General features: G+C 40.6%; 1 protein-coding gene across 6 annotated transcripts in view; it reads right to left on the reverse strand.

Moving 5' to 3' along the window:
- Positions 1-23733, reverse strand: part of LOC149252757 (P-loop containing nucleoside triphosphate hydrolases superfamily protein) — a 330493-nt gene that overhangs the window by 124609 nt on the left and 182151 nt on the right. For all 6 annotated transcript variants that reach the window (XM_089459802.1, XM_089459800.1, XM_089459798.1 and 3 more), the window contains one exon: positions 8823-8902. In XM_089459802.1, coding sequence (XP_089315928.1) covers positions 8823-8865 — 43 coding nt within the window. In that variant the 5' untranslated portion in view covers positions 8866-8902. The remainder of the gene's footprint in view (positions 1-8822; positions 8903-23733) is intronic.

Here is a 23733-nt window from a genome sequence, read left to right on the forward strand (position 1 = left end):
TACAGAGAATCACAGTGGTATTCATCATGTGTACAAACAACTCACTGATGAGCTTCCCCAACCAAGCAACTTCATACGAGATCATACTCGTAGATATATATCCGGTCTTGGCGGTGCTTACAACAACCGACTTCTGCTTCCTGCTTAGAAGCAGAATCCAAAGAGGAACAGCACTAAGAAGTGCTCCAGTGGTCCTCCACACTGCCTGCCCAATCAACATTCGAATAATCATGCAGTTTCATATTTCCGGCAGTGTATCTCAATCCATGAGAGGTTGTGCCCTTAAGACATCTCAGAAGATTCTTGGCACCAATCCAGTGAGGCTCAACCAAATATGAGCTCCCCGTGCTAACTGCAAAACATATGTCCAGAATCCAACTCCTCCTTACTTCTGCAAATGAGAGGGTCTGCAACTGTCAGAGATAGTTCGTCTGCATAAGGTGCCGGTATGAGAGGTCTATCATCCACAACCTTTGGATAATGGTTTTGATCGGTTTCACGCCTTAGTGAATCTTAGCTTCATCAAACAGCTATCAGTCCTCTCATACTACGCCCGGGGCATTTTGCTTCAAGCCATAGAGGGCTTTCTTCCACCTGTATACATGAGATTCCCGTTCATGAATCTCAAACTCCATGGGTTGTTTCAAACCTATGGACCTGCTACGTGAGGCGAATGGTCCCCTTGTAATATTTTCCTTCGGTACATCTCAGACATGTACTTTTATGCTCTTTTTGAATTCAGGCTTCCCTGTCACCATTTGACTCACAGACCTCCGGTGTTATGTGTCAATGGACATGGTCCCCAGTGGACTTCTGGTAACTTAATACAACCCTGAACTCAAAAGCATCTTAGAAAATTCTATTTTCAAACACATACCTTTCCATCGATGAATGCTACCTTAAAACCTTCGACTTCCATTCCTGGGGTTCCTTGCTTCCTTGAAGAGTCGGCCGTGTCCCTGATGACCTGCATCTCTGCTATTCGGACACTCCTTCGCATAAGGGCCGAACTTATGACCAAGACATCTGCCTATCCTTCCACCCTTAGATCCGAACTTCCCAATGAAGTGATCTTTAGGTAGGCCATCAGAAGTTCTGCAGCACCATTATGATAACATTCTCTGCTTCGACTTCACCCTGGGTGAATTGTGAGGATCCCATTGATCCTTTCGTCCTTGTCCCCACTGTTTTTGGTGATTGCTCTTTCACTCTTGCTTGGGAATTGTCTTCGCCTCAGCTCAGATACCATGTTAATTTTAGGTATGTTCTATGCTAGAGCAATTTATTTAATTTCTTTTCCATATAGCAATCACATCCGCATAAAGTAAACTGCAAATAGAACATAAATATAAATCGCATAAGACATACCAAGACAAGAGGACACAAGATGTGGCGCTAGCCAGGGACAAACCCCACAATGTGTGGGGAAACCCTTGATCAATTCTTCTTTTATGTTCTTCAAAGTTTAGCAGAGAAAGAGAGAGAGAGATAGTACGTTTACAACAGAAGTCAACACTTTGACTTATCTAGATCTAGCATAGATCATTTCGTATAACGATGAGATCAATTGAAGACATTCTGCTTCAACTGATTCTCCAAGGTGACTCCTTCACCTATCATCGTGTTGCATCTCGTCCATTTGTTGCACCACTGCATATGGCACCATGCTGTACTAATCATGATTATCATCACGTTGTCCATGCTACCCATGATCTCTTACATCATTCTGTTGTCCAATGCTCATATCATCATGCTGCTCATGATCACTGTGCTGCCCATACATCAAGTTGTCCATGACCGCATACTTCATGCAGCCCACGTGTCGTGCTGCTTCATGATTTCATCATACTTCCCATTTATCATGATCATGCTGCTCATAAGGCTTCCCATGATTATCCTTCTGTTGCTTCATTATGTAGTTCATACACATATCAGCCTTAGCTGCTTGCTATGGCTTGCAGCCTAGCAAAGCAGCTAAGCTATATTATTTCCGTATAGGGTAGGTTGTGTATCAGGGCTGCATATGTCCATGACTGCATATGGATATGACCGTTCCATACATCATCAAGCGTATATATATGATGGCGTCCCTATTCCATACACAATGTATATATATGACTGCGATGACTGTGTGGCCACTATAACTTCATTCCCATATGCGTATATGACTGCGTGGTAATGCTGTGCATGACAGCATATATACCATCCACGCTGTGTTACAACGTATGAGTGTTTGTGCGTATATAGCTTTATGACTGCGGCTGCTCCAGGCATTACGTTGAATGATCTGCGTGTTGACTGCCAGATCCACATATATCACGTGCCATGAATGCGTTGCATTGTTGTGGGTTCTATATCTGCGTTAACCTCAGCGTGTATCTTCTACGCTGCCAGATCCACATATATCACATGCCATGAATGCGTTGCATTGTTGCGGGTTCTATATCTGAGTTAAACTTAGCGTGTATCTTCTACGCTGCCAGATCCACATATATCACGTGCCATGAAAGCGTTGTATGTTGCTGCAGGTTCTATTAACCTCTGAGAACAGCGTGTATCTTCTACGCTGCCAGATCCACATATATCACGTGCCATGAATGCGTTGTATGTTGCTGTGGGTTCTATTAACCTCTGAGAACAGCGTGTATCTTCTACGCTGCCAGATCCACATATCTCATCCACGTAGGTTGTCTTTGCATGAACAGGCCTATGCTATCTGTGGCATTTTCATCACGTTGACTGTTGCTTCAATCTTGACATTGCCAGGACTGCTTTTCACCATAATGCTACTGCGTTCACCATAACTACGTTTCACCATAATGCCATGGCTACCCAGATTACTCGCTGCCTGTTGTTCTACGCTGCTAGATTTGTAAGGCAACGTAGGTTTCTTCTTGGACTGCGTTATGAGATCTTGAGCCTTCCTGTTGCTACGTATTTAGTGACAGCTTCTAGGGTTTCTTCCATAGCAGTGTTTAGATCTAGATCATTATGCTACTGCGGCTAGGGCATCATAGCAAATACTCTTAGCGTTTTCTCCTTCTCCAAAAACCCAGACGTGGAGAAGAGATCACATGAAGAGTGTCAAAATGACTTCAAATCCTCTTCTATTTATACCAAAACGTATAGGTTGAATAGACATGACGTTTGGGCTTCTTGAGCCTACATAAGTTGCTGGTCGGCTAGATAATAAATCCATAATCAAAATAAATTCATATCTCCATAAATACTTATCGGAATCGGATGATCTTTAGATCAATCCTACACCTCTCGACGAGAGGGATCCAATAAAAATATCAGCTGCCATAAATACGCTGACCCACATGGAGTTTGGCCCTAGTTGCCAATTTAACACTATCGTAGTAGTACTGAAAAAAGATCCCATATGAGTCCATGAACTATCCCATTCAAGTACAGATTCATGAAGGATCCCAGCCTTATCCAAGAAAGAACCAGATCTAGTGCATATCTGACTGTATCTAGTAATCTACAGAGAAAGGGGTAAGGATCTGGTAACATAGATAAAAGCCATAAAAAAATATTAGGATGGTATTCTGTCAAGTATGTAATTCATTTCTAATCAGCATCTCTCCAGCTACCAACAGAAATCCAGAAGAACAAAACGATGATAAACCTAGTCCATCCAAAAATCTGGAATACCTAGAGTGTTGGTATAACCATAGATGAAATGTAAGTATATAATTAAACTATATTTATTGTGCTTCCTAGAATTAGAAAAGGTTTCAAACAAACAACAATACTGCTCCATAACAGTGATCCTCACACCTATCTATCTCCTAGTACATTAGAATATTGCTCCATAACAGTGATCCTCACTCGCCTTTTGCATAGTCTCTATAATATATATGTTTACTGACATCTGTCTTCATTTAATTTTTTAGATTTCTAGCATATTTTAAATTTTTGGATCATTTTTAAATTTAATTTTTTATTGTCTTTCACAGGAACCACGACTCCAAATCTTAAGAGAAGCCACAAATTAAACACAAGTCCAAAACAACAACAATGCTGAGGGAGAAGGACTTTGCTTGGGCTTATTGCAACAAGATTCCCGAAGACCCCAAGCTCGTTTGTAAATTTTGCAAAGCGAAATGTAGTGGAGGCATTTATAGATTCAAGTTCCATCTTACACAAATACCTGGCCATGATATAGGTCTTTGCAACAAGGTTGACGATAATGTCAAACACCAAGCAACCTTGGCCATTGATATGTTGCGTCAGCATAATGCCAAGAAAGCAAAACAAAATAGTGAAATACGAACTCTTGGAGTTGATGGTTTTTCTACCACTACCCCCTTGTCACCTCGCTCTGTTGAATCCTCAATGTCGTTCCCAAGTTTCCCACACATGCCTCCAAGTCCAAGTCAAACTCAAGGCCAAATGAGTCCTTCCTTCAACATTGGAGGTGGAAACATAAACGCCTTTTTTGCTTCCCGCACAAAACCCGGTTCCCAACCTACCTTGGATGCCACTGGTTGGAAAAAAAATATCCATAGTTAGGGAAGGAAGGCCATTGCTAACTTTTGGTACTATTCTAACATACCTTTCCATTGTGCCAGAAGTCCTTATTGGCAAGCTCTGATTGATGAAGTTGCTATTACAGGTCCACGGTTCAAAGCCCCTACATAAGAGAGCCTTAGGACAGATTTGTTGTTAGAGAGTGTTGAAGATGTCATGCTTGTGCTAGCTGAGTTTCGTTCATCATGGGTAGAAACAGGGTGCAACATCATGAGTGATGGATGGATAGATCAGAGGAATAGAACTTTAATAAATTTCCTTGTATCTTGTCCCGTGGGCACAATGTTTCTCAAATCAGTGGATGCTTCAGACAAGGTTAAGACTGCCCAACTTATCTGTGAAATGATGGAGGAAGTCGTTCAAGAAGTGGGAGAAGAAAATGTTGTACAAATTGTCACCGATAATGCAGCTAATTATATGGCTACTGGTAGAATTTTTGAGATTAGGCACCCCACTATTTTTTGGACCTCTTGTGCTACCCATTGCATAGATTTAATGCTTGAGGACATTGGTAAACTTCATTGGATACATGAGGTTGTGGCGAAGGCAAAATCCATAACCAAATACCTATACAACCACACTATTTTCCTAACACGATGAGAAAATACACTGAAGGTAAAGAAATTGTTCGACCTATAGTGACTAGATTTGCAACAAATTTCATATTTTTGCAATCTGTGGTTGAGTAAAAGATAAATCTGAAGAGGATTTTCTTGGGACCTGAGTGGATGGCATCTAAACATTCCAAGACCCTTGAAGGCATTGAAATTGTTGCACTTGTGTTTAATGATGGTTTCTGGAAAGATGCCAAAGAGATTATTGCTATGACGGAGTGCCTTGTTAGAGTTCTCAGGTACTTCAAGTCTTTTAACTTTTTCATTTTTTAAATTTCATTTCAAGCTTCTTTTTATTTACAATGCTTCATATTTCTTTAAATTTGAATGCTTGAACTTTCAGGATGGTTGATGGTGACAAACCCGCGATGGGTTACATTTATGAGGCGATGGATCTCGCAAAGGAGGCCATCAAAAGAAGATATGGGGATGATGAGACAAAGCATATGCCTTTTTGGGACATTATAGATGCACGTTGGGATAGGCAATTGCATCCCCCCTTAGATGCTGCTGGGTACTTCTTAAACCCACAATATTTTTATGATAAGAGCAAATTTACTGAGGATGGGGAGGTTGGCAGAGGACTTATGATATGCATGGAAAGGTGCTTCCCTGATCCAGAATATCAAAATCGTGTCATTTCACAACTACAAGATTATAGGGCACCATCTAAATTGTTTGCCTATACTAGTGCTATAAGAGAAAGGTCTAAGATGTTGCCAGGTACCCAGCGTGAAGGCTTCATCAATTCATTAAATTTGTTTAAACTTTATTTTGTATGTTAAATGTTTTATTAAATTTTCTTGTCTTTTTAAGTTTTTACTATTTAGTACTTCTACTCACAAACCCTTGCCACTTGCTAGGTCTTTGGTGGCAAAACTTTGGTAGTGATATGCTAGATTTGAAGAGATTTTCCATTCGAATCTTAAACCAAGCATGCAGTGTTTCAGGTTGTGAACGCAACTGGAGCATGTTTGAGAAAATACATTCTAAGAAGCGCAACCAATTGACACAAAAACGCTTGAATGACCTTGTATTTGTCCATTACAATCTACGACTTTGCAACAAACAAATACTAGGTGAGACTCGAGAGCTTGAATTTGAAGGTTTCATAATCTAGTTCGTACTTTAAAGTTCAAACTTCAAACTTCAAAATGAAACTTTAATTCACATTTCAATGTCTCATGATAATGACAGGTTTGGATCATTCACCAATCAACCTTGAGGAGATAGATTTGCAAACTACAAATGCGGCAGACTGGGTCCAATTAGAGGAGGCTCCTCTTTTAAGCCTTCATGACTTGGAGAACTTTGAGAGTCAAGCAAGCGAAGGAGTGGAAGGAATCGCTTCTAGTTCTCACTCTTAAGAGTCTTAGACTCTTAGTTACTGATTTTTTTCTGATTAGTATGCAGTTTTTTGTAAACTTTTAGAAGCATATGCTTCTGGTTCTATGTACTATGTAGTCACTAGTTAGGACTCAGGGGTCAAGACTCAATGCTTTGGATCATGTTTGGACTCATAACATAAATGAGATACTTATTCATTCATGAGATTTTGGACATCTATTGATATTATGCATTGTTTGTTCATGCCTTTACCAAATATTAATGAAAAATGTTTTTTTTTAATTCAATATATGTGTATATTTTTATTTAATGAATTTAGCGATTTTTTCCCGATCCGATTAAAACTCTTCGCTCTTTTGCCTCGCCGATTTATTGCCGATTCCGAGTCTGGTAACACTGATATATATATATAGATATATTAACAAGTGCATATTTCCAAAGTAGAAAAAAGAAGTGGAAGGGTATATATAGTGGAGTACTACATCCTCTTCCTTGGCTCTACTAAAGTAGAAACAAAGTCGGAATATCCTAGGGCATCGTTAATTCTTTGGTGTCTATTTGCTGAACAGGTTCATGTAATCATAGCTTATATACCAGCGCCTCTTCCTCAAGTGAACTTTGGATTTTTTCTATAAAAATTATGTAATCAGACCTGGTGTAAGGGCAAATCAAGCATGGCTTGTAGGAAAGGACTGTATGTCCTGTCACACACTTAAACAGCACGCTAATTCCCCTGTTCGGCAGGTTGGTCTTAACTTGCAAGAGAACTGTAACTAAATTAGATAAGCACTTAATTCACCTAAAAGACTTATTTTCTGTTTTATGGTTCATGCTTCTTGTCAGTCATCATTAAACTCCGATCTGAAAGGAAATACAGGACTGCTCTAGTTTCAGTTTAGAGGCTTTAGTTCTGAGGCAAGTTACGTATCACTGTTGAAAGGTTTACTGAGGTTTCAAACAAGATTTTGACTATCATGTGATGTTTGATCTATCCACACATCTTTTCCAGCCTGAAAAAAGCATAGCGTCACATTGGGAAAATCAATATATTATAAATGGAGAAATACCTTTCCCTTCACATTGATGATTGGCCCTTCATAACTCATAGTGCATGAGCTTGATTTAGAGAAGCCCTCCTTTGGGTGATTTTCCATCATCTAAGTGTGGGAACTGGGAGCCTAGGTGACAATGATTCCCCTTTCCAAGTTTCCCTCAATTTGCCTCGTGTGTTGACCTTGTCTATCTAGCGTGACAAATCAAGCAGTAATAGACACTTAGACTGCAAGCTTCATGTTTCTCAAACAAAATACCAATGTTTCATATACCTTTTGTTTATCCTGGAACTCTTTTGGTTGCACTCCAATGTAGCATCTTTGATGAATTTTGAAATCTTGACAACATATTTACAACATGTTGTTCAATACATTTGTCGAGTGCAAGGTCAAGGAGAAAAAGGATCCTTAACAAGCATCTAATAATAATGCATCTTCTGTGAGCTAAATAGTTTTCATGAATATAAAGAACAGAACTAAACTTAAAAATAGGCATACCATATAGAGATTAGAAGTTGTGAGCCAGCCCCTAGAGTTAGCTCAAGTGGTGATTAGCCAAACATGAAATCTCTCCCCCAAGTTGGGGAGGTCACGGGTTTGACTCTGTTGAACCCATTGGGAATAGGTGCTTGGATTTAAGCACTGATTATTTACCCCTTTTACCATCCATGGATCACGGGGAAGTACTTGTAGGGTTTTCTGCAAGGTTTTCCTTGGAAGGAAAAAACTAGAAGTGCAAGCCATCAAACATAAAATTATCAATTCAAAGGGAAATTCAGTGTGTTGATAAAATAGTATGTGTACAAAATTTATCTCAGCATCAATATAAAGTTACATAGTATAAATCTTGACTTGAAAATCTTGTTCACTACCTTCTTTACCAAGTTTGACTGTAGAACAATAAATAAGATAGTTCTTTCCTAGCACATCCACTATTAAAAGAAACTATGAATGAGTACCCAAATAAACAAATCTCTCATCTAATTGCTAGAGTACCTTTACTAGAAGTGCAAGCCATCAAACATAAAATTATCAATTCAAAGGGAAATTCAGTGTGTTGATAAAATAGTATGTGTACAAAATTTTTCTCAGCATCAATATAAAGTTACATAGTATAAATCTTGACTTGAAAATCTTGTTCACTACCTTCTTTACCAAGTTTGACTGTAGAACAATAAATAAGATAGTTCTTTCCTAGCACATCCACTATTAAAAGAAACTATGAATGAGTACCCAAATAAACAAATCTCTCATCTAATTGCTAGAGTACCTTTATTCTCAAAACAATGAAAGTCATCAGCATCAATGAACATACAATGTATGCCTTTCGCAAGACGTGACCCAATTGTCCTGTTTGCACAAACAAGTGAAGAAAACAAAACGTGAAACTAAAGCCATATATATTTACAACATTTCCTAATACATAGAAAAGTTACTACTGATTTTAGGTTATAAATATGATGGAAAAATCAAATTGTCAATTCCATATATTGAAGTAATCGTTGGTAAAAGATGTTTGGATTTATTTGCATGGCAATCCTCAAAACAAAAGTTTGATGCAAAATAAAGTATTAATTTCCAATGAATGATCAGAAAAGTAGGTCAATGGGGTTGATGAAAAAAATACAATCAACAATAAGCACCTACAACAGTATCAAAGGTTCGTCCAAAAGCATAAAGTAAGCTCAATTAACAAATACATGAGGAATACATGAAAATGCATGATCAAGAAATGTCAAAATAAAGAAGGAAAAGTAGTAAGCGCTAGATATAACAGTGAGGCCCTATCTCAATATTAGCATCATATCCAGAAATACAAGTAGAGAAAAAGGGAGGGGAAGGGGATCCTTTGTCACCATTAGTCATTGAGAAGGGACAGATATGAAGCCTGACAATGTCATTTCAAGATTGCAGAGAAGACCAAAGGAGGGCAAGTTTTGAGATCTTAGGTGGACTCCCACCATATACTAAAACTTCCCTTATACTTGAAGTCATTGGAAAGAATCCAATGATGAAACAATAGTGGGAAATTCTCTATGAAGGCTGAGTCTGACTCTAGGGTCTCATAGAGCTAGGATGCATGTTGTTATAACCCTTTTTGCCACTTTATGTCAGTGAGAGGAACCTCATGACAACCTCCTTTAGTTGTTGGCCTGAATGTAGCCCTTCTCCTCCTTGTTTGAGATCAGTTATCAACCCATCACTGCCACAGCCTTGGCATCTTGTGTACCAATCACTCCCTTGCATGTGTGCATCCTATCAGCCAGTATACAGCTTGTCTTCTTCCTGGGAGCGATAGAGGTCAAAATTCTAGAAGTGGTCCTTCCTGAGGAGATCAGCTCGAGTTGTCTCATCCTAAGTTGGCTGGAGGTCAAAAATTGAAGAAGTTTCCTAACTTCTCTTGGCCCTAGGTGTCTACACTCTAGATACATCCTCCTAGATCTAGGAAAGACCTATCTAGTGAGACCTTCTCAAGGGTGAGAGAGGAATAAGAGTGAATTAGCTCAGTAATGCTGCTGAAATATCACCAGAATACTCTTCTTTTGCATCTCAAAGGAGCCCAATTTGTCTATATGTCAAGGGAAGAGGAGAACTGAGGGATTGGAGGAGAGAACATGCTACAACTGACGTATAATTCCTTATGTATTTTGCTATGATATGAATGCAAGCTGATTCCTTCTCCATTTCATGACTTTATATGTGAGAAATATGGTTTGTTGACTATATTAGTTCATACTGCATGCAAAATTGCCTGTTGCAGAGGCAAACCTTGTCCTTGTTTGTTTGTGCTTATAGTTATAATAGATGAGGATTACAACTCATAAGTAGGCAGCCTCGAACTTTGTGATTGTCTAGATACTCATAGTCTAACATTTCCCTCTCCCAACTGCAAGCCTGAGTAACTATACCAATAAGCAACCTGCAATGGTATCATCTGCAATCGAAAACCTTTGAATTGAGCATCAATGAAGATATGCCTAAAAAATGCCAATATGGATGTTGAATGGTTCATCTAAAATGAAATTTGAAAAAGAGTAGAATTTCTGAAGTGAATAGTTGTAGTGCCTGAACATTCCACTAGGAATTTGGTGAACAAAAAGGATAAACAAAATTCTCTATATTTAGAGACAATTAGGTGTGGATCAACATCCCAATGAATAATTGATTTGGATTACTATAGACAGTCTATTGAGGAGACCAGTTGCTATGCTAGAATTTCTAAATGCTAATTGAATTTTGATTGTGATAGAACTTCAAACCTTGAAGAAATCATCCCAATGAATAATTGATTTGGTTGATAGTAGATACTCTGTTGAGGAGAGTGGTTGCTATGCTGGAATTCCCAAATGTTGATTGAATTTTGATTGTAATAAGACTTTGAAACTTGGAGACTAACTATCATCATTGCTATTTGATATTCCCCCTGCAGTGTCAAGTGCAAGGTGAGAAGTTTGCTGAAGGGATCTGTTAACCCCCAGGTTTACCACTTTGCAAATCTAGAGCGTTAAGGGCAAGCACATTTCATTATGCTGGTATTCAAAGGTATTTCCAAAGACAACTTTGCATGCGCCAGGGGTGATACCATAGAATTTACGTATAAGATTAGTTTGGTGATGAGATCCTGTTGCATAGGATGTCCATCAAATTAGAGGGAGTTACAATATTTAGCAATGCTCCTACATTTTAGGAGATAAGGTTGGCATACTTGCATGTCAGTGATGATGGTATACTTGAGAGCCTTGCAAGTTCACAATTTTGATAAGCTATTTGTTGGAAATACTAATAGGGGGGTGAACCAATATTTCTTACCAATTAGTTTATTTTAATCTTCAGAACATTAAATTTGCATTAACAATAAAAACATATGAACAGTAAACAACACCATTCAACAATGCGCAAACAACAAGACAGTAGACAACAGAGATTTTTAGGTGGAAACCCTTCCGGGAGAAAAACCACCAAACACTTCTTAATATTTCTATTCAAAATATTTAAATCAAAGTTTTCAGCTCCAACTGAAGGAGGCTCCAATCCCTTGGTTTACAAGCTCCAACTTGAAGGATGCTCCAACACCTTGGTTTACTAGCTGCAACTGGAAGTATGCTCCAACACCCTGGTTTACAGGCTCCAACCTAAAGGATACTCCAACACTTTGTTTTCCAGTTGTAATCGGAAGGACGCTCTAACGCCCTATGTAGGCTCCAACCTGCCCTAGCACCACCCTGCCACTTATTGCTGCCTCACACACACACACACCTATGTTAGTGAGAAAAGTCGTTAACCCCACAAGGTGTGGTTGGTGGAAAATTTAAGAGATGGGGTTGTCACCTATTCCCAACTCTCTCTCCATTTAAGCTCTCTCCTAGGCGAGCTAGGGGGGTTGGTCCTTGAATGGAAAGCTAAGTTAAAAGTGATGTGAAGTTTCTAGGAGATGTTATGGTCAATTTGGAATACTTGAGATTATGAGCAAATATGATGAGCAATATGAAATAAAATATAATTCAATAACCATCAACACATAAATAAAAGATGAGCATGTAAAACCAATGCCTTCAATATTGCTTCAAAATAAATAATGCTTGCTCTAGAAATGAAATGTTTCAAAGTGAAACACAAGTAACCCTGTCAATCAAATAGATGTTAGAAAAAGATGATATCACTTGCAAGATTTAAAATTGCTCTTAAAGAAATGCTTTCAAATTATAACCATTCACAATTCTAAAGCATGTAAAGAAGTAATATAAAATAACTTGCAAAAATGAAAATAGGCTAAAACTTCAATTGCAAAATGAAAGATATGGTACTTTCCTAATGAGATATTACAAGATAATCAATTCAAGGCATTTTCATCATGACAAGCATATAAATAAATTGCAAGTAAAATAGCTTGAAAAAATAAAGTGAATTAATATGAAATGCACTTAACTAAGGTTAGATGCAATTATCTTAGTTAATTTTAAGCTAAATGCCTATTCTAAGTGAGAGAACTTCCTCTTGAACAATTGCCAAAGGGTAAAAATTGGGGTGACTATAAGAAAGAGGGGTTGAGAACACGACAATACCCTTCCCCTGAGTCTTACTAGCCATTATGAGCCTTCGTTCCTACAAGGGGACAAGCCACCTTTATCACTGCAGGGTCACACACTCTTTACCTTACTTCGTACCAATGTTGAAAATATCGGTATCAGCATAATATCGGCGAGGATCCAGAAAACATCTTATCGACAATATCGGCAAACATAAAAAAATGCATAACATATTCATTTTTTTTAGATTTTTAAACATATAAAGCAATAACAACATGAAATAAACACATTGGCACATAAATATGAAGAAAGCATTGATATATATGATGTAGTGGATGTAAAATAAAAATGATACATCAAAGGCGATACCAAATCTTGTTGATCCCTGATAATTGTCCAATCAAGGACTCAAATGTGGAGAACCAATACAAAATAACATCACATATATAAAAGTATCTCATCATCATGAGTTATATGTAGCAAAACAAATAAAACTAGCAGCTATCTATCTAAAATCAATGCCCTCTCCCCCTTTTACAGGAAAACATGATGGGTTGTTTTCCAGGCCTGCCCCTAGTAGTAGAAGGCCTTGCCCCTGCACCTAATGTCAAATAATGATTGTTGGGTATGGAGTTGTGCTCTCTTATATCTATAGCAAATGGTGCTGACACTGATGCTCCCACAGTCTCCTCCTACTCCTCCTCCTCCTCTTCCTCCTACTCCTCCTCCTCATGCTGCTTCTCCCCCGAGTCCTCCTCCTCTTACTGCCCCTGTTCTAATGGTTCCTCTGGATCTAACCATGCAAGTGACTCCTCCAAGATGGGCACCTCAGACTCCACCCTCCACTAAGACAATACATCAATATTGTCTAAGGAAATGGCATTTGGATCCATTGGTGTTTCTATTTGCTTCACTCGAAGTCGGATATTGTAATGCACATACACTAAATCATTGAGGCGTGAGAACTCTAACCTGTAAGAGTGTCAAAAAAACTAATGAGTCTTGAATCTTGACACTTGAGGGTCATAAATTAAAATTACAATAAATGTAATTGCTCAACTAAAGGTTGAAGTTCAAATTTTATACCTGTTGCACTTTTCTTAGTGTATTTTCTCAAATACACTCCAATTGTGCTCACACCCTAAAGAGCTACATGTTTAACTCTGGATTCTTATGGCAAATTTCTGCAAATTTGATGCCCTTGCACCATAGCTTCGCCACCAAATATATACAACAAAATAAAGAAATAAAAAAAGTCAAAAACTTAAAACATAATTGAACTTTCAAATAAAAGTTTGTCATGTCCCTTCCTAAATTATTTTGGAACAAGATTAATTTTTATATTATGAGAGCCAATTTTGGGGATAGTGGGTCCCATTCGATTTTATTAGAAGATTAGACTTAGGAAAAGTTATTTTTGTTGTGGTTAAGTTACACATGGGGGCCACCCACACTAGGGAAATACGCACTCCTTAGTTTGATTTGCATGGAGGTGCTTAAGTTTTGCATGGAGGTGGAGAAAGAATTGGAGGGAAAACTGCTCCACAAAATCTATATAGGGAAGGCAGCTCTGCTCATCTCATTCATCTTTTTCGCATATCGATTTCTCTTTGGTTGCTTGAACTGCTTAGCCAAGTCACTTATTGTTCAGCACGAGTTCTTCAAGCGAAGAGCTCACCCTTTCTTCGGGGGACTTCGAGTGCCACCCTAGGAAGGTTTTTCTTCATTCTTCAGGAGGAGGATCTCATTGTGATTTCCAGCAGTTGCATTCATCTCCAAGTGGTGCGTATTACTAGAGGATGCAGTGAAGAGGAGGCCGAGTTTGCTTGTGGCGTCTTGCAATGGAGTTTGGGTGAGAGATTTTCTAAAGAGGAGGCACAGGAGGATTGTTGCCATTTTGGAGAGTTTGGGAGCAGGAGGAGTGCGTTATCTTGCAAGGTGACTTTCGCACTTCTTGGGCCAGCGCAGAGGCAACACTTGGTGCTCACGTGGAGGGTAGAGTATTAGTCTCAAGGGAAATACTTGGAGAGGTGATTGCTTCATTTTCAGAGCTTGGAGTAGGATTTCGTTGGTGTTCCTTGCAGGTCATATTTCTTGAGCAGCTTGGAGGGCATAGGGCATATTGGAGCCTGAATTTAGGAGGTTGGATTCAGGCCAAACCCTTTTTGGGTTTTTGTGGGTTTGGGCCAAGGAGCTTGGGACTAAAGTTTCAGCATTTTCTAAGCACCAGAGATGGGGTTTCTTGCAGTTCCTTTCCAGCCAACAGTGCAATTTCTGAGGGACAGCGTAGAGCATTAGAGGAGCAATGATTTTCCAGCTTTGAGATTATTGTTTATCACTTGGGTTCTCTCAAGCTTGCCCTTGAAGCAAGTCCGGGTGCATTTCTCCATACTATTACACTTGCTCCATTTCATTAATAAAATGGTTCAATTGGTTCTCATTTCTGGAGTGTATTGAGCATTTGTTGATTGTTTGATTTGTTCTGTGTACAAATCGTTTTTGCTTTTGCATATCACTGTTTGTTTAAGTTTGGAACACTACAGTTGTATCAGAGCTTAGATTCTGGCTCAGTCGTGGGAAAACTTTTCTATGAGTGAGGAGGACCAGCAAAATATTACTTACAGGAGGCATAGGTATCGGAGCAGGGAAAGGGAGTTGGTGTTGATTTTTGGGTAGCGTCGGGTGTGCTCTAGTTCCGAAATTTTGTGGAGGGGCTAGAACACATGAGATCTTGAAGACCCAGAAATTGTTTGGAGAAATTCCACCTGAAGTGCATCTTATTCAAATAATTAATTATTTTTAATGGTGCCTAAGTTAAAACTTAGGAAATTAAAATAATTAAAGTGAATTAACATAAATATGGGTGAGAAGATTCTAAATGACGAGGATCAAGTTTAATTTAATCTTAGTCGTTGATTAGAGATTAGATCACGGTCGTTGATTTCTCAACAGGAAAAGTATAAAGGAAGGCTTGGGGTTAGTTGGAGAACACACACACACAGAGCAGCACTTGAGCTAGTTCGAAATTCTGGGGCGTGGTTTGTTGAGAATTTCAGAGTGAGTTTCTAGTGTAGAGAGGGGCAGTTCGGCAGAGGGACTTCAGTCCAAGGCCGAGAATACATAGCAAAGAGGCAGAGCAGCACCAGGAAGAGACAGCGCAACTCTAGAAAGGGTGACGGAGAGACTAGAGAAGCTAACACAGTCACTTAGAGGCAGCACTGGGGTTTCTGTCAGGCAGAGAGAGCAGTTCTGCAAATCGAATTCTGAGCCAGGAAGGCTCACTGGGAGGGTGATGCAGCTCCTAGAGGAGGTGATGCAGTTCCAGCGCGGAGCTTGGAGCAGCCATCGCTGCATAGCACTGGGGATAGCACAGTCACTTGTGGGGTTTGTTCATCTAGTTGATGGATTCGCCAAAATATGTCTCTGGATAGAGGTACTTCTGTCGGGTTTATTCTCTATTGGGTGAGCTGGATTTGGCACCCTAGTTGTCTTCAGAAATCTACTTAATAATAAAACCTTCATATCTGCTGCACCGGTTTTCCCGCCTTGGGTTTTTCTGGGGACGTTTAGTCCAAAAATAAGTGTGTCCGTCGTGTGATTTTCAGTACTTGATCTGTATATTGGTGTAGGTTGCAGTGTATTTGCATTAATATTTTCTAAATATTTCTGAAAAAACTTGTTAAAATAAAGAACACAAGTAGGTAATGCAAATCAGTTCACTGCAGTAGGATTTCTAGTTTGTTAGATTCAGAAATTTTCACAGTTGGAGATTACTCCAAACACAGAGGATCGTGAGAAGACTGTGGTAGTAGAAGATATGGATGAGCTTAAGAGTAGGGAAGAGATGGCCTTTGATAGTCTCTTGAAGGCTTTGAGTGATTTGGCAAAAAGGCAAAAGGAGATGCTGGATGAGATCAAGATGCAAAACCAGGATCGAAGCACTCACCGGGAGTTTGTAGTTGGAGAAACTTCAGGGGCCTCTCAACATTTCGATCACCTTTCACCTACTGCGCAGCAATCATCCTTGAGTGAGCCAACTCGAGCTACTTTGCACTCTTTTATACCTTTGGTGGAGGAGAGGATCCATCGTTGATGGGGGAGCATTTCTGTGAGTGGCAGTCCATGGGGGCAGACTTCCAAGGGTTTTAACTTTCAGAGGCTTTTGCAAGCTCAAACAAAATGAAAAGGGGAAGGGCTATGGCACGCAGAACTATGAGTTGCATCGTTCTATTGGGAAAATGTATTTTCCTACCTATGATGGCACTACCAAGTGCACAACACGTGCTTGGGTAGAGAAGTTAGACACATACTTCCATTTGAACCGGATGACAAAGGTAGAGGCCATCAAGATGGCCACATTGCACCTGGAGAGTGAGGCACACGATTGGTGGTTTCATGGTTTGCCCACTCTAGGGGCATGCCAGCGTGACCTCCTATGAGGATGTCACGCAGAGAGTAGTGGAGTTCTTTGATCGGAGGGATCCAGAGGCTCACTTCAGGGAGTTGACCCATCTTAGACAGACAGGGCATCCAGAGCATTATATCTCAAAGTTTTTGAGGGTCTCAATCATGGTACCTGATTTGTCAGATGCGAGGAGAGTATAGACATTTATGGAGGGGTTGACAGAGCCATTGCGGGGACTGGTGAAGTCACGCAAACCATCTACTCTTCTAGAGGCGGTATCTTGCACTCGAGATTTACAGGGGGTTATTCCCAAGACCTGAGCCCCATTTCCTTCACGCACTCCCTGCCCTCAAAAGGGAAGTGACACTAGAGCACCCACAACGCAGAGACTAGCCCAAGGGCAGGGTCAATTGGATGACGAGACCAGGAGAGACCTCAGGAGGAGGAAGTTGTGTTTTACATGCCGAGAGCCTTGGGCACTAGGCCATCGGTGCACAGTGGGAAAGGCCCATTACATCGAGGTCTTCTCAAACAGTGATCAGGAGGATGATGGGGAGTTGGAGCTTGGTGGAGGAGACAGCAAGGATCCAGCAGGGAGGGGACCACCACCACCACCACCATAGGGAGGAGCATATTTCGCACCAACCAGGGGAGTCATAGCTTCTTTGTGTGGGATTCCCAAATTTTTTACCATGAGGATCAGAGGTACAGTGCAGGGGTAGCATGTCTAAGTTTTAGTAGACAGTGGGGCCACCCACAATTTTATTAATGCCCAGATGGTCCAAAGGAGGGGCATAACCACTACAGAGTTTGAGGGGTTTTCAATCCTAATACCAAGAGATAGGATTATGCAATGCACTCGATATGTTCATGCTTTGACAGTGGCTATGGGGAACTATTCGATGACAGACCACTTTTTCGTGGTGGATGTACCAAACACCAATGTGGTACTGGGTGTCCAATGGTTGTATTCCCTTGACCAGGTTACCACCGATTGGAAGCAGCTTGTGATGGAGTTTGCTAGAACGGATGGGGCAAGCATTGTACCCCCCTCAGATAGTTTCGGCCCATAGGATGGAGGTCGATTTGAGGCATGGAGACGTAACATGGGCAATAGAGCTGATGATTTCAGAGTTTGGGGGGCAGGCCATGCCACCACATCCAGATATACAGGCAGCACTGGATAGATATCCGATAGTCTTTGGAGATAACCGTCGGGACAACCACCTGACACGGGGGTTCGAGCACACTATAGAGCTGGAGCCTAGTGTGCAGGCAGTCATTACTACACCCTATAGGCATCCCAAGGCCTATAAGGACGAGATCGAGAGGGCCATTAGGGAGTTATTGGCGTTGGCTCACATCAAACCAAGTTCCAGTCTGTTTTCTTCTTCAATTGTTTTGGTGAAGAAGAAGGACGGGACTCGCCGCATGTGTATCGACTACAAGGCCCTCAACAAGAAGACGTTGAAAAACAGGTATCCCATTATGTGCATTGATGAGTTTATGGACGAGCTTAGAGGAGCCAAGTACTTCTCTGAGATAGATTTGTGGTCAGGGTATCATCAGATTCGGGTGAGAGAGCAGGACATCCCGAAGACAGCTTTCAGATGTCATTATGGGCATTTCGAGCTCCTAGTCATGCTTTTTGGGTTGACCAATGCACCGGCTACTTTTCAACCGTGCATGAACCATGTGTTCAGAGGCCAGTTGAGGAGGTTTGTACTAGTATTCTTTGATGACATTATGATCTACAGCAGGACATGGGATGAGCACTTACAGCACTTACAGACAGTGTTACGTATATTGGAGGAGGAGCAGTTCTATGCCAAGATGTCCAAGTGCGAGTTTGGGCTGACAGAGATGCTTTACTTGTGACACATCATAGGTGCAAATGGGGTCAAGGTGCACGAGGAGAAGATTCGAGCCATTCGGGATTGGCTAGAGCCTCATGTGACAACGTTGAGAGGATTTTTTTGCATCTGTACCTATTATCGAAAGTTCGTGAAGGGCTTCTCACAGTTGGAAGCACCCCTTACTGATTTGACTAAGAAGGGGGCTTTTGCGTGGACAGAGGGAGCTCAGGCAGCATTTGATCGCCTCAAGGAGGTAATGAGTTGTTGCCTGGTATTGGCCCTTCTGGATTTTACTCAGCCTTTTAAATTGGGGTGTGATGCATTAGGTATGGGGTCAGGGTAGTGTTGTCCCAAGGAGGGCACCCCATTGCTTTCGAGAGCCGAAAGCTTCTACCTCATGAGATGTCGTATTCCATATTCGACAAGGAGACGTTAGCCATAATGCATGCATTGGCCAAGTTTAGACAGTACTTGGTGGGGAACCGATTTCGGGTGAAGACGAATCACAACAGTGTTTGCCATTTCATGGGGCAGCAGGGCCTCAATGATAGACAGCAGAGGTGGGTCAACAAGGTGCAGGCCTACGATTTTGATATTGAGTATGTGCGGGGAAAGCACAATGTGGTGGTGGATGCACTATCCAGGAGACCAGCAGGGCTTTCACTCATGAGCATTTGTCATGATTGGAAGGCTCAGTTATTGGTAGAGTACTCCAAGGATCGTTGGGCGTGAGAGATCTTGGAGAGAAGTTATGCAGATGAGCGCTACAGGGTGATGAATGAGATTATTTATTATAAGGGGCGCATATTTTTTGTTTCGAGATCCCAGTTGAGAGAGCGCGTCCTTCGAGCAGCTCATGATTCTCCTCTGTTTGGGCACCAGGCATTTAGAAAGACTTATATGGCAGTGAGAGAGCGCTTCACTTGAAAGGGCCTCAAATGGGACATGTTGAGGCATGTGCAGGAGTGCGAAGCTTGCCAGAGGAACAAAGGAGAGTTGACCCATCCAGCAGGATTGTTGCAGCCTCTTCCCATCCCTAAGGGGAAATGGGAGAGTATCTCTATGGATTTCATCACCGGACTTCCCTCGGTGCAAGGGAAAGATTGTATTTTTGTGGTGGTCGACCGACTGACCAAGTTTGCACACTTCTTTGCCATACCGACATGATATTCAGCTTCACAGGTGGCAGAGTTGTTCTTCAAGGAGGTCTTTCGTCTACACGAACTCCCTAAGACTATAGCCAGTGACCAAGATAGTCGATTCATGGGAGGATTTTGGTAGGAGCTTTTCAGGCTAGTCAACACCGAGCTCACCCCAAGCTCCAACTATCATCCACAAACCGATAGCCAGACAAAGAGGGTGAGCCAGTGGTTAGAGGGCTATCTCAGGAACTATGTGACAAGGCAGTAGAGGGCTTGGATTCAATGCTTGCATCTAGGAGGGTATTGTTACCAGTGTTGCACCAATCGCGATAAAATCGGATTATCGCGATTTTTTTAAATCGCCAATATTATCGGCCGATAAAATCGCAGTTTTTTTCCGGCAATTTTTATGAAAAAATCACGATTTTTTCATAAAAATCGCGATTCGATTTCAAAAAATCAGCGGACCCTCCGGCAGCGCGTTATATAGCCAAAAAAGTCGATTTTTATAATTCATTTGGACAGCAGAGAGAGGCACGCCGGCAGCGACGGTGGTTTGGAGACTTGGAGGAGAAAAACGGAGCTGAATCCGCTGATTGGAGGAGAAAAACGGAGTGAGAGCTATGGAGGAGACGAATTTTCTCCATCAAACCGGTATGGGCACCAACATTTTGTGTTTTCTAGCTTTGTTTTGGTTTTTTTCTATGTTTTTGGTTGGGTTTGGAATCTGGATAACCCATTTTTTCTCAAAAGAATTCAATGGGTTATCATTATCAAATATTTTTGAATTGATTTGAATCTTGATGGGGTTTTTGTCATTTGATTTTTCATTTTGTTTGTTAAAATTTCTTAAATTTTCAAAATTTTAAAATTCCATGTATGTAATTTTTTTTTAGTTTTTGTACAATGTAAATTGTAAGTTTGTAACGTGTAAATTGTAATCCTTATAGTTATTTTGCCATAGGTTCACCGAATCACCATTCGACTTCAAGTTCAAAGTTCAAAGTTCAAAGTCAAACATGCCAAGGAAATTGGACCCTTTGTGAGAATTTGGTGACCCTGATGGAGGGATTGATAGAATCAACTTGTCTTGCAAGTTGTGTGGGCAGCATATGTCAGGGGGGGTGTATAGATTGAAGTATCACCTTGCATAAATCCCTAGATTTGATGTAAGGCCTTGCTTAAATACAAATCTGGAAATCATTAGAAGAGCCATGAGATCATTGGAAAATTTAGAGCACACTAGAGAGACCAAAGCAGAAAAGAAGAAGCAACTAACAAAGTCAGGTGAACAAGGAAGTGGCACTGGTTCTACTTCAGCATCAACCAACCTGGTAGCTGCCTCATCACTTTTTATTCCTAGAACCATGCCTGGTTCACAACCATCTATCACTTCAATGATTAAAAAAACTGAGAAAGAACAAGCTAACAAGTTGTTGGCCAAATTTCTCCTTTGGAGTGATATTCCTTTCAGCATTATAAGGAATAATCCATTTTTCCAGCCTATTGTTGATGCTATTGCAACTGTTGGCCTAGGGTACAAAATCCCTTCTTATCATGACTTTAAAGGCCGGATTCTTCAAAATGAAAAGGTTGACTGCACCAAAAGATTGGAGGAGTTTAGGGCATCATGGGCACAAACAGGATGCACTGTGATGTCAGATGGTTGGACTGACCAAAAGGGGAGAACCCTTGTAAACTTCTTGGTTAGTTGTCCCAAGGGGACTATGGTTATGAAATCTGTTGATGCATCTACACATGTCAAAGATGCAAAATTTTTATGTGATTTGCTAGATGTGTTTATTTTGGAGGTGGGTGCAGAACATGTTGTCCAAGTCATAACAAACAATGCTACAAATTATGTTGTTGTTGGCAGGATGCTTATGGAGAGGCATCCTACTTTATTTTGGACACCTTGTGCTACACATTGTATTGATTTGATGTTGGAGGACATAGGAAAATTTCCTTTGTCAAAGATATTGTTGACTCATCAAAAAGCATTACAAAATTTATATATAATCATACATTCGTGCTTAGCTTGATGAGAAAATTCACCAACAACAAAGAGTTGGTGCGCCCCGCCATTACACGGTTTACCACCAGTTTCATATCTCTTCAATCCCTCTTGAATTCTATGTGGGATGTGAAGAGAATGTTTCTTTCAGAGGAGTGGTGTGCTTTGACAATGAGCCGCAAACCAGAGGGAGAGGCCATATGCAGACTAGTTTCATACCAAGAAGACTTCTGGGCGGAAGTGCAGGAGGTATGCACCGTTACTGAACCTTTGGTAAAGGTTCTTCGATTAGTTGATGGTGAGAAGCCCGCAATGGGCTATTTGTATGAGGCCATGGACAGGGCGAAAAAATCCATTCGAGCCTACTATGATGATAAGGGAGATGAGGGGTTTCAGAGACAACTCCTCCTATGGGGAGTGATTGATGAACAATGGAACAACACACTCCATCGCCACATTCATGCTGCAGGGCTCTACCTGAACCCCACATTTTCTTACGCATGTGGGTTTGTATTTGATGCTGAGATCATGGATGGATTCTTAACCTGTGTTCAGAGGATGGTGCGATCTCCAGCAAAACGTACTGAAATATCCAAAGAAATTGAGACATACAGGATGGTAGGTGGCACATTTGGCTTTGACATGGTTGTGACTGATAAGACGACTAAAATGCCAGGTATTTTTTAGTTTGCTTCAAATTTCATTGTCTCTTCAAGTTCATATCTTCATACTTTGATTCAACTTTCAAATTTCATTTTTTTCTTATGTTTATTTAAAATTTTATTTGTAATTTTGTTGTAGATGCATGGTGGAGATTGTATGGTGCCAAGGTACCCCTTTTGCAAAAACTTGCCATTCGAATCCTCAGCCAAACATGTAGCTCCTCGGGATGCGAGCACAACTGGAGTGTATTTGAAAAAATACACAACAAGAAGCGCAACAGGTTAACACTTAAAATATTGCAAATTTCCAAATAATTTTTTGAATTCATTAAACAATATTTTTTTTTATAATTATTATTTCATGATATTTGTACAGGTTGGACTCCCAGCGACTTAATGACATGGTCTACGTCTACTACAATCTTCGATTGTGGGTGAGGCAACTTGAGAGGACACCTGATATGGAGGCCATCTCATTGGATGGGATTGACACCACTGCTGCATGGAGGGTTGAGGCCGAGAGGCCTCTCATGGAGTCTGCTGATGATTGGTTAGTGCAGGAGGTAGTGGAGGGGGAGGAGGAGGAGGAGGAGGTGGAGCAACAGGAGGAGGAGGTGACACCACCTACCCAGGCTACCCCTGCCACCAGTAGAGGACGTGGTCTACCTCCTATAGCTCCTACTCCTAGTTCTTCAGCTTCTAGAGCACAGCAGAGTCCACTGCCAACTCCACCGGCATCTACATCTAGAGGGAAAGGGAAAGCTATTGCATTTTCTCGCAAGAGGGGCAGAGGAAATCAATAGTATTAGACTTTAGTTATTTGGTTCATTTCATTGTATATGACATTATGACTCATGATATGACTCATGAGATACATTATTATATTTTTTGTTGATATCATGAGTCAGGACTTACTATTCAGGACATGATTCACTGTTATGTGTGATGTAGCACTAGAAATGATATTAAACATCTTATATATTAGTTATTTTATCATATTTATGTGTCAATGTATTTATTTTATGTTGTAGATGCTTTAGATATTAAAAAAATTGAAAAAAAATGAATATTTTTG

Source organism: Pinus tabuliformis, chromosome 7, assembly GCF_031772625.1.
Source record: "Pinus tabuliformis cultivar Carrire ecotype Pingquan chromosome 7, CPIR1, whole genome shotgun sequence".
Lineage (NCBI taxonomy): Eukaryota > Viridiplantae > Streptophyta > Pinopsida > Pinales > Pinaceae > Pinus > Pinus tabuliformis.